The sequence below is a fragment of the Heterodontus francisci genome, chromosome 20 (genome assembly GCF_036365525.1).
Source record: "Heterodontus francisci isolate sHetFra1 chromosome 20, sHetFra1.hap1, whole genome shotgun sequence".
Lineage (NCBI taxonomy): Eukaryota > Metazoa > Chordata > Chondrichthyes > Heterodontiformes > Heterodontidae > Heterodontus > Heterodontus francisci.
Window position 1 is genome coordinate 51,506,934 of NC_090390.1, and position 12,572 is coordinate 51,519,505.

The following is a 12,572-nucleotide window of genomic DNA, read 5'->3' on the forward strand; positions in this document are numbered from 1 at the left end:
ACATTAAAATATGTAATAGTATACTGGGGTCGTTTAAATATCAGAGACTGCAGTCCCCTGGCCTTGCTATGAAATGCTTTAATCATACAGATACTCTTTGCTGAACAATTTTGATTAAAGTAAATTGATAGATAACTTAAACGTTATACAAGATGTCATTAAATTACCCTATTCAAAACTAAGCTGAGCACCAACCTGATGAACTTGGACATAATAGGGTCATATAAAGACATCAAGACTTCGGCATCTTCCCCTATTTTGCAGACAACATTCTTCAGAGTTACAAATAGACTGAAAGAAGGTGTGGCATCAAACTTCGCTTGTCTGTTTATGTCAATGTTATGCTTCTGAGACTGTAAGTAAGACAGACAAGAAAAAGTTATTTTGAAGATCTAGAAAGCTGTCTGCTCCCCATTCAGCATTTCATCTACACATTCCGCTTCAATAAGTAGCAGAAGCATACATGCTGCCGAGCACTAGCTTTTCCATGGATACTTAAAAAGTGCAGTCTCTGGAGAATTACAGTATGATGTGAAGACCTGGTTAACCATTCTATAATCTAGTTACTTCAACCATTTCAGGGCTGAAAAAAATAGCATCGTTTCCTGGAGCTAATTAAAATGTTGAAATAGGAAGCTACATTTTATCACCACTTTTGCCTTTTTCTGTACGAATATAAAAATTTAAAGCATGCAAAGTCCCAAATCATGATAATTTAAAACCATCTTGCAAGTTTTAAGTTTTCAGATTCATACAGGAATCTCTCCAATAAAACACCTTCTCCATGGTATAGGAGGCCTGGTCATATCTGCCAGCCTGTTTACAATTGATACGACCATACTGTATTTAAAAATCAAATTAGAGTTTATGTTAGCATACACATTTAATTGTAGAAATACATATTCAACTTAAAAATAGAAACATTTTGGCTACAGCTTAAATTTTATATTAACATTTAAAATTTAATGCACCTGCAACCATATAGGAACTTCTACATGGAACCACAATTTAACATTCAGAACAGTAAACTGTTGAATGTTTAGGGTGAATAAGGCTGTGTGAAACTAAAGTTGTAAAGAAGTGTAATAGCTGCATTAACAAAACCAGGTGCTCCTATTTATAAAGTTTTGGCAGTCTCACAGGAGAAAGATCGTTTCTATTGGCAAACTCTGCACATCTTCCAGCATGACCACAAAGTGCACGCCTGCTGCAAACAGAATCCCATATTCCACATTGCAGTTAAAGGCATGATTAGAACAACAGATTAACACTGGTAAGAGGAAAATCTTTTCCAATTTCAAATAGGGAAAAGTTTGAGTTCCATGCAATACCTCATGATGGCAGATCTGGTATCAGTAACCCATTTTGGAAGATCTTCTCAATACACTATGTGTAATGAAATCATAAATCTATTTATAAAGAACAGGTTTAATGGCCAGAATTTTATGCCACCCCACACGAGCCAGGGGGCAGGGGGATTATAAAATTGAGTAGGAGGCGGGAGGTGCCATTCCTGTCGCCTTCCCGCCCCCGCTGCAATTTTACGACGGGTGACGGCAGCAAGAAACGGCCCGCCCACCCCAAACCAAGTAGCCAATTAACTGCCACTTAAGGGCCTCCTCCCAGCAGCGGGCAGATGGCTCAGAACCCCAAGAGGCCGTTCAGTAAAACCTGGCGGCCTCCTGACTGGGCACCCACCCCCATGGCCCAACCGCCCCCACAGAACTACATTCCCCCACCCTCCAGCCCACCAACCGACCCTCCCTCGCTTCACCAGGGCCCGGCCCATTATCCCTGGCAAGGCCCAACAAACGTACCATTTCTCCAGGGCCGGTGTCCCTTTTACTCCTCTCCCTGGCTGCAGTCCCAGCAGTGGCTACCGCTCCCGGTGGCGCTACTGGGACTGAGAGCCGCCGGTCTGCTGATGGGCCAGCAGCTCTTGGAGGCTGGACCTCCTGCCTCAGAGGAGCAGAAGTACTGCCCAAGGCCACTTAAGGGCCTGGGCTATGTAAAATCATAGCGTGACTCCTCGGCCCGGCGGAGGCAGGCTTGCCACTGACTTTTTGGCCGTTGCGCGGGGCCTCCCACCTAAAGTAAAATTCAGGCCATAATTTCTCTACACATAACACAAAAAAAAGACTTCTCTGCGTGGTTCACATCACATTAAGCTCCAACTTTGAGCGTACGGATTTTTAAAAATAGTCTCAAGCTTAAAGCTAAATTCTCATTTTCCCATTTCTGTTCAAGCCTTTTCACAGCAGGCACCATATCCTAAAAGGGACTCTGTAAACGGCCACTGAGATACACAAGTGCTAAGAGGGGTCATTTTTTATTTCTCAACGCATATTGGGTCACGGGTGCAATCAGGAGCATATGTGTCACAGATATAAATGTGTGCATTACCACTCCATTACAATAACATTCTCAGACTGCAATCATAAAATTCAGTAGCATCAACCTTCTTAAATTATTTTGAATTGTTTGTAATTCATTCATTCACAAACTACGTATACTAGCTTCAGCGCACATACAACTTGGGCGAGGTGAAGAGCAACAATGCTTACAAACGTATCCTTTTTTTAAAATAAAAGCTGGTTAAGCTAGTTACTTAAAAGAATATCTAGCTATGATGACCATGATCAAAAAAATAATCTTGTTAACAGACTGATTGGGTAAGCATCATCATAAATAAGTACATTTGATCTTATCACATAAATCATCATCTGCAGCAGTGTTATGGAACGATCATCAAAACAACAGCCAGGAAGTTGGGCTTGCAGTTTACTAACTAGGCAACTATTAGTAGAAAATGTAAACTGAATGAACAAGGATTATGAGTGCGTCAATACATTCTAACAGAATATTAACCAAGAGATTCTAACAATTTACTATTAGATAAGCTGCATACATTAAACCATTTCACAACACAATAGGTGTTTTGTATAGACCCCCTGGTGGCAGTTCTGAGGTGGTAGATTGTGTATAAATGCACAAATTAAGCAAGTGTGTAACAAAGGCAGAGTAGTATTAATGGGGGATTATAATTTACACATAGATTGGGAGAGGCAGACTAGCACCTGTCAGAAAGGTAGTGAATTTCTGGAATGTGCCCGGGATAGTTTCCTACAGCAATATGTCCTAGATATAACAAGGGGACAGGCAATATTAGATTTAGTTATGAGTAATGAACCAAATTTGATTAGTAGCCTAACTGTGCGTGAACATTTATCAAATAGTGATCACAACATGATTGAATTCAAGGTAGCGTTTGAAAGTGAAAAGCACGAATCAGCTACGAGAAGTTTAGACTTGGGTAAGGCTGACGTTACCGGGATGAGACAGAGACTGTCCACGGTAAACTGGGTAGATCTGTTAATGGGTCAAATGACTGAAGAACAGTGGAGAATATTTAAATAAACATTTAACGAAATACAGAGCGAATATATACCCCGGAGAGGAAAAGCTCCACTTCACAGAAAAAAGAGCCACGGTCAACTCAAGCGATTAGGGATAGCATAAAACTAAAAGAAAGGGCTTCCAAAAATGCAAAACGCAGCACAGATCCAGCCGAATGGGATCGATACAAAGACCAGCAAAGGGTCAAAAAGCAGCTTATAAGAGCTACTGAAAGGGATTATGAAAGGAAACTTGCAAGGGACATCAAAATCAATAAGAAATTTTATAGTTACATAAACGGAAAGCGGGTGGTCAACAGCAATGTAGACCCACTAAAAGCTGAAAATGGAGATATTGTCATTGATAATAGGGATATGGCAGACAAGCTGAACAATTAGGGTGGCGCAGTGGTTAGCACTGCAGCCTCACAGCTCCAGGGACCCGGGTTCAATTCTGGGTACTGCCTGTGCGGAGTTTGCAAGTTCTCCCTGTGACCGCGTGGGTTTTCGCCGGGTGCTCCGGTTTCCTCCCACCGCCAAAGACTTGTAGGTGATAGGTAAATTGGCCATTGTGAATTGCCCCTAGTGTAGGTAGGTGGTAGGGAATATGGGATTACTGTAAGGTTAGTATAAATGGGTGGCACAGACTCGGTGGGCTGAAGGGCCTGTTTCAGTGCTGTATCTCTAAATAAATAAATAAATTACTTTGCCTCAGTATTTACAGTTGAAAAGGAGGATAACTTGCCGGAAGTCCCTAAAAAAATTTATAGCCGACAGGGGACAGGGACTTAATACAATTAACGTAAGTAAAACATCAGTAACAAGGAAATTAATGGAACTAAAACAGTGAGAAATCCCCAGGACCTGACAGTTACCATCCAAGGGTGTTAAAGGAAGTAGGGGAGCATATTGTAGATGTTCTAACTATAGTCTTTCAGCGTTCCCTAGATTCAGGAGTGGTCCCTCTGGATTGGAAAGTTGCACATGTCACTCCACTTTTTAAGAAGGGTCAAAGGGGGAACCAAAGAAATTACAGACCAGTTAGCCTGACATCTGTGGTGGGCAAGTTGCTGGAGTCTATAAACAAGTATAGGGGACTGAACACCTAGAAAAATTTCAGTTAATCAGGGACAGCCAGCATGGATTCATGACGGTAAGGTCATGCCTGACAAATCTCTGAATTTTTTGAAGAGGTGACTAAGGTAGTGGACAGGGGAATGTCTATGGATATTATTTATATGGACTTCCAGAAGGCATTTGATAAAGTCCCACATAAGAGACTGTTAACTAAGGTAGAAGCACATGGAGTTGAGGGCAAATTATTGACATGGTTAGGAAGTTGGTTGAGTGGTAGGCGACAGAGAGTGGGGATAATGGGTAAGTACTCTGATTGGCAGGATGTGACTAGTGGTGTCCCACAGTGATCTGTGTTGGGGCCTCAATTATTCACATTATTCATTAACGACTTGGATGCTGGCATAGTAAGTCATATATCCAAATTTGCTGATGATACAAAGTTAGGCGGCATTGTAGACAGTCTAGATGATAGCATAAAATTGCAAAGAGATATTGACAGACTGGGTGAATGGACAAAACTGTGGCAGATGGATTTCAATGCGGGCAAGTGCGAGATTATCCATTTTGGACCCAAAAAAGGATAGAGCAGGGTACTTTCTAAATGGGAAGAAGTTAAGTACAGTGGATGTCTAAAGAGACTTGGGGGTTCAGGTGCATAGATCTTTAAAATGCCACGAGCAAGTGCAGAAAATAATCAAAAAGGCTAATGGAATGCTAGCCTTTATATCTAGAGGATTGGAGTATAAAGACACAGAGGTTATGCTGCAGCTGTAAAAAAAAACCCTGGTTAGGCCCCACTTGGAGTACTGTGAGCAGTTCTGGGCACCACACCTTAAGAAGGATATATTGGCCTTGGAGGGAGTGCAACATAGGTTTACAAGAATGATACCTGGACTACAGGGGTTAAGTTACAGGGAGAGATTACACAAATTAGGCCTGTTTTCACTGGAATTTAGAAGGTTAAGAGGCGATCTGATCGAAGTCTTCAAGATATTAACAGGAAAAGACAGGCTAGATAAAGATAAACTATTTCCACTGGTTGGAGATTCTAAAACTAGGGGGCATAGTCTAAAAATTCGGGCTAGACCGTTCAGAAGAGATGTTAGGAAGCACTTCTTCACGCAAAGGGTGGTAGAGGTTTGGAACTCTCTCTCACAAACAGCAGTAGAAGCTCGAACAGTTGTTAATTTTAAATCTGAGATAAATAGATTTTTGTTAAGCAAAGATACTAAGGGATATGGGCCAAAGGCAGGTATATGGAGTTAGGCTGCGGATCAGCCATGATCTCATTGAATGGCAGGACAGGCTCAAGGGGCTGAATGGCCTGCTGCTGTTTCTATGTTCCTATTTCAGAAATCAATAGAATATTCAATTGCTAAATGAATCAGTTCACAGAACCCAAAAATCAAGCTTTAAGGCAGTTACAACAATTAAAACCAATTTACTTCCTCAGTAATTCTGATGGCTGCTAATAGGATCAGATTTTACAATACTACAAATGAAAACCTGCAATTAAGCTCTAGTAATAATCGTACGGTCTAAAGACAAACAAGCCAGATTTCTGATGTTTCTTATTTTTAGCAGTATCATAAAGGTTTGTATAAACTGCTTCATTTGGCTGCAATTTTGCAAACTGTATTCCTCCATCATTTCACTACTTATTGAACTGATGCAGGCCTCAGTAAACAACAGACTGGAAGAAATTTCCAATCGAGCTGCCTGCTTTGATGGGAACCAAGACTAAAAAAGGAAGCTTATTATTTTATAATATTTCAAAAATATTTTTTCGAAATAGAAAGTATGTAAAATCTTTTTGCAGATCAAAATGCTTTACTTGACACAACTTGCACATATATGAATAAAACTTGCAGTTTCACAAAATGATTAGTTCCTCAAGACTTTCTTAGCAAAACAAAGTTCCTTTCAGTCACTTGCATCATACAAATGTACATTTGTCACGTAAATTACAAACATCTTTTTGTGACTGAAATAACTGAACTCATGAGGGCTCCTGCTCTTCTACTCAAAATAATGCTCTACTTCTTGCCTGGATAATCAGAACAAGGGTAACTTAAAGCAATGAACCATCTGAGATTCCAGCAATCACTTGTTGATAACTGTTAATAAGAACATAAGAAATAGTAGCAGGAGTAGACCATACAGTCCCTCGAGTCTGCTTCACCATTCAATAAGATCGTGGATGCTCTAGATCAACTCTACTTTCCCACCATATCCCGCATTTCTGTATTGCTTCATGCAAATACTTAAGGCACAAAATTCTGTATTCTAATTTGCACAAGGAAATATGAGTAATTTCTACACAGTAGACAACTGTTGTTTGTGAAAAGTCAATATTAATTTGTAATTCCTAAGTGGATGTTAAGTAGCTCTGACGGTAATTTCACACTTCAACTAAGTTGAAACTGATGCTCTATTTTGAATGTCATTGGTCTAAATGTGTTAACATTTAAGACGGTGAAAAGGTTAATAAGCTTCATAGTTACTTGTGCCATTTATATTAACGTAAAAACAGAACATCAAGCACCATCAGCTGATGACTTCCTATCAACCTTTGGAAGATGGTATTGATTTTTCTTTTGAGACTTAACCTTGAATTTAAAGTCTCGAGTTTGGCTCGATTCATATTGGCAGTTTATAAATCCATCAAAAGTTTCTCCAATTACAGGAAGGCTGCTTCAGTATAGGGCAGTGAGTTCATCTGTCAATGTGCTGTTTTCTTTAGGGGCAGCATTTAGGTTTATACGCTTAAATTTCCACACCGATTCAAAGCAAATTTAGAAAATATCAGGAGATTCTTCACAAATACGTGGAAGATACATGGAATGGAATTCCAGGTAAGAGTAGTGGAGGAGAAATTTTAAATAATTTTTTTTAAAGTTGTAGTTCCAGAACTTGCTTCATATTTTTCTGCACATTCAACTACTCTTCCTGCTTCAATCGCATCTGCAAATCCAAACAGTTTGTTTCAAGTTTCTGAATCTAACTTCTTGGAAATTAGAAATGGCAGTGAGCCTAAAACTGATTACTGGGGCACACAGTTGCTATGCACAGAAAGAGCCGTGATGAAAGAAACCACAAAATGGAAGAATTGTGAATTAAAGAGTCAACTGTTAAAACCACAAGAACATGGACACTTGTACCACAGTCAAAATGGAGTAGCGGTCACGTGACCCCCTCCTGTACTGAAAATCAAGAGACCTATCTACAAGGATGGAACTTGTTAACCTAGTCTGAAATAGCTCTGGGGAGAACCGGCTTGAAATTGAAAAGAGCACTACTGCATATTAATGACTCTGATCGACATGAATGAACTGACAAAAGACCCTGAAGACAGACTGACTCACAGCCCAAAACAAAATGACTGGGTGTGAAGTAGCACAGCATTACCAGAATGACTCCTTCAGACATCAAATCGATAGCCATGGTTATCATATCCTAGCCCATTGTGTGGTCTCAGCAGAGAAGAGGGCCTCCGAACAGAAACTCTGTGATGGATTTTTACCTTAAAAAAGGGAACCCTCTGGAGAGAGAGGGGAGATCAAGCCAACACCTTCAGAAAGAAGTCCAGTCACAGTCTGTGAAAGAGATCCAACCAAGCAAGAACCCTGCTGAACAACAAGTGACAGCCACAACAGCAGAGACATCACAAAGTGACTTCAAGACTCTCCAACTGTGAAGGCAACAACAGCCACACTACCATCTGTGTGCTGAGTTGTAACCACAAGAACTCTACAACACCTCAAACTCAAGACTATAAACACCCAGGTCTGCACCTTTAAAAAATACCTTCCTCCCAAGAAGATTCAACAGGTTTACTGTAAACCACAAACATTTACCTCACTTTGGACTTTAAACTACCTCCTACCCTTTCCTCTGTAGCTATTGATTCTTGGGTATGTGTATGTGAGCAAATAGGTGTGTGGACGTGGTTGCGACCATTTCGGGAATTGTGTAAACATAGTTTTTATTTTAATTTATCTGTTTATTTGACCCTAAAAAACAGTCAGGGACTAATTCACCATTTTTAACAAAACCCAACTGCAATCAGTTGGGAGATGAACAGTGGGAACTACCCACACCCCTTTCCACCTGTCCATAACACGGTCATCCTTTGCCCTCATTTCCACCCACCCTAATACGTCTCTGAGGTATACCTTGAACTGCCATAAGCTTCAAGTCTAATTAGTAGCCCATCTTGCAGAATTTTGTCAATCGTTTTTTGGAGGCCTGGTACAACGCTCATGATATCTAACTATTATCTACTTGTAAAGTCACATCCTCAAAAAAAGTCAAGGAAATTGGTTCGGCAGGCTTTTCCTCTTCAGAATCCATGTCGATTATTTCTTAGTCTATTATTGTAATGAGTTTACTCCTGATAATCAACGATGATTATTTTGCATGGTCTTGAAAATTGATGGAGTCTGTAATGGACCAATGCTGTTCTGTCAACTCTTCTTGAAAATGAGCAGCACATTATCCTGATGGAAGTACATATGCTATCTTAAGAATATTACACAAAACATAAACTGCAGATCTGCACTGAAGTTGAAAAACAATTTTTTTTAAATTCTGCAACAAGAGAAGACTAACCCTACTCCAACTACTGTTAATGTTGCATAATGAAAACTGCTTTGTATATATTCTTCATTGGAGAATGAGTAATTGTCATTGTATCATCTCATTTTAAATTATATAAATCTACTTCAAAACAAAACTAGATTGGAGCAACTAGGGATGCAATTAATATTTCTCATGTAGAAAGCACTCAGGTTATAAAAATCATCTATAAAGCAGCCTCAAAATGTCACAAACAAACCAGACTGGAAAGATCACTAGAAACAGAAATGAGCTATGTTCACAGAATGAAGTTTCTGAAGATTAAATGCGTGGCATAAAGAAATTTAATACCGCTGTACCACAGCTCATTGGCACATCTGAAAAATAGTTAAATCTCCACAAGTCTTTGATTCTTAGCACATCTATTTGCATAAAGAACTATGGTCTCGATGAGAGAAATACACTTTGATAAATATTACACATAATTTATAATCTTCACTTTGGGAATAACACCCATATGTTCAGTACTGAATAGAAATATAACCTAATATTTTGACAATGTTGTTTGGAAGCACAGTGCATTGTAATTGGAGTCTCATTACCAGGTCTCCGTAATACATTTCCCAGTGGGTAGGTACACAGCACAGAATCGAGAGAAGGTTGTTTACATTTAAGAACCAGAATGTATTTATTCATCCCGTTTTAATCACACTCCCAAGAGTTCTCAATTGGTGCTCATGGAAAGCGAAGTGATAGGGTATCAAACAAAGGACACTGATTATCATCTTTTCTCCACTGGGAGTATGAGAAATTAAAAAAGAAAGAAACATGGCCTCCACTCCCCATGTTAGTTAACCTTTGGTAATGCTTTTAACTTTTCTTTTACTAAATATTTGCCCAGATAAGATGCTAATTTGTTTACAAGTTTGTATAAAAGACTACTGCTCTCTATGCATCCACAAAGTAATGTTTCTTTTCAACAGCAGGAAGGTGATTTGACAGTATACCTCTCATCCCTTTAAGCAAGATAACAGAGGCATTTATTTTCCATTTTCCTCTACCTTGCAATTAGGTACTCGTGTTGGTACTCAAAAGTTCTTCCACTCACTCAACCCACATTATCCCCCCGGTTATGAATACAGGTCTGTCGTATGTACTTACTCCAGTTCAGTGGTGTCAATTACTCCCTTAAGCTTACTGGTTGCCTATTTTCTTTTAAATATGCAGAAGTGGATTAGTCTTGAGTAAAAATTCCCAGACAGCAAGAGAAAGGGAAAAGCATCTAGCTATGAGGAGAGGTTGGATAAACTCGGATTGTTTTCACTGGAACAACGAAGGTAGAGGGATGACATGATAGAGGTTTACAAAGTTATGAACGGCATGGACAGAGTGGATAGTCAGAAGCTTTTTCCCAGGGTGGAAGAGTCAGTTACTAGGGGACATAGGTTTAAGGTGAGAGGGGCAAAGTTTAGAGGGGATGTGCGAGGAAGTTCTTTACACAGAGGGTGGTGAGTGCCTGGAACTTGTTGCCGGGGGAGGTGGTGGAAGCAGGTACCATAGAGACGTTTAAGAGGCATCTTGACAAATACATGAATAGGATGGACCCCAGAAATGCAGAAGGTTTTAGTTTAGACAGGCATCAAGATCGGCGTAGGCTTGGAGGGCCGAATGGCCTGTTCCTGTGCTGTACTGTACTGTTCTTTGTTCTTCATATCACTGAACCAGGTACTACCACAACAATCAGGGCAAGCAAGCTGCTTGAACTAATTCATCACTAATAACGTGGCGCAGTGGTTAGCACTGCAGCCTCACAGCTCCAGGGGCCCGGGTTTGATTCTGGGTACTGTCTGTGCGGAGTTCGCAAGTTCTCCCTGTGACCTCGCGGGTTTTCGCCGGGTGCTCCGGTTTCTTCCCACAGCCAAAGACGTGCAGGTTGATAGGTAAGTTGGCCATTGTAAATTGCCCCTAGTATAGGTAGGTGGTAGGGAATATGGGATTACTGCAGGGTTAGTATAAATGGGTAGTTGTTGGTCGGCACAGACTCGGTGGGCCAAAGGGCCTGTTTCAATGCTGTATCTCTAAATAAAATAAACAATGGTAATCTGACAGAGGTAGAGTGGAAGGAGCTGATTGGTGAGTATCTGGTAAGCTATTGTACTTATAATAGTCTGTAAAGTTAAGGTATGGCAGGTCAGCTTGGCCGAGTGGAATGTACAGCCTGTGGCATATGGGAAGTCATGGATGCACTATGCGCCCTAGACAAACACATCTGTAGGAAGTGTCACCAGCTGCAGAAGCTTGAGCTCCAGGTTTCTGAAACTAGAGCAGCGGCTGGAAGCATTGTTATGCATCTGTTCTGGTTCTTTGACCTCCTTATAGAACATAGAACATAACAGCGCAGTACAGGCCCTTCAGCCCTCGATGTTGCGCCGACCTGTGAAACCATCTGACCTACACTATTCCATTTTCATCCATATGTCTATCCAATGACCACTTAACTGCCCTTAAAGTTGGCGAGTCTACTACTGTTGCAGGCAGGGCGTTCCACGCCCCTACTACTCTCTGTGTAAAGAAACTACCTCTGACATCTGTCCTATATCTATCACCCCTCAACTTAAAGCTATGTCCCCTCGTGTTTGCCATCACCATACGAGGAAAAAGGCTCTCACTATCCACCCTGTCCAGCCCTCTGATTATCTTATATGTCTCTATTAAGTCACCTCTTCTCCTTCTCTCTAACGAAAACAACCTCAAGTCCCTCAGCCTTTCCTCGTAAGACCTTCCCTCCATACCAGGCAACATCCTAGTAAATCTCCTCTGCACCTTTTCCAAAGCTTCCACATCCTTCCTATAATGCGGTGACCAGAATTGCACGCAATACTCCAGGTGCGGCCGCACCAGAGTTCTGTACAGCTGCAGCATGACCTCGTGGCTCCGAAACTGGATCCCCATACTAATAAAAGCTAACACACCATATGCCTTCTTAACAGCTCTATTAAATCCCTGAAAGTTGCCACCCAGGTTATGTACCTGGACACCAACATCTCTCTGCTCATCTACACTACCAAGAATCTTCCCATTAGCCCAGTATTCTGCAATCCTGTTACTCCTTCCGAAGTGAATCACCTCACACTTTTCCGCATTAAACTCCATTTGCCATCTCTCAGCCCAGCTCTGCAGCCTATCTATGTCCCTCTGTAACCGACAACATCCTTCGGCACTATCCACAACTCCACCGACCTTCGTGTCATCCGCAAATTTACTAACCCACCCTTCTACACTCTCATCCAGGTCATTTATAAAAATGACAAACAGCAGTGGCCCCAAAACAGATCCTTGCGGTACACCACTAGAAACTATACTCCAGGATGAACATTTACCATCAACCACCACCCTCTGTCTTCTTTCAGCTAGCCAATTTCTGATCCAAAGCACTAATTCACCTTCAATCCCATACTTCTGTATTTTCTGCAATAACCTACCGTGGGGAACTTTATCAAACGCCTTACTGAAATCCATATA

The 12,572-nt window shown here is 40.9% G+C and overlaps 1 protein-coding gene across 2 annotated transcripts in view; it reads right to left on the reverse strand.

The window, feature by feature from the left end:
* The window catches only part of dock1 (dedicator of cytokinesis 1), a 744,225-nt gene that overhangs the window by 621,955 nt on the left and 109,698 nt on the right, over positions 1-12,572 (reverse strand). For both annotated transcript variants that reach the window (XM_068052738.1, XM_068052739.1), the window contains exon 8: positions 196-353. In XM_068052738.1, the coding sequence (XP_067908839.1) occupies positions 196-353 (158 nt within the window). The remainder of the gene's footprint in view (positions 1-195; positions 354-12,572) is intronic.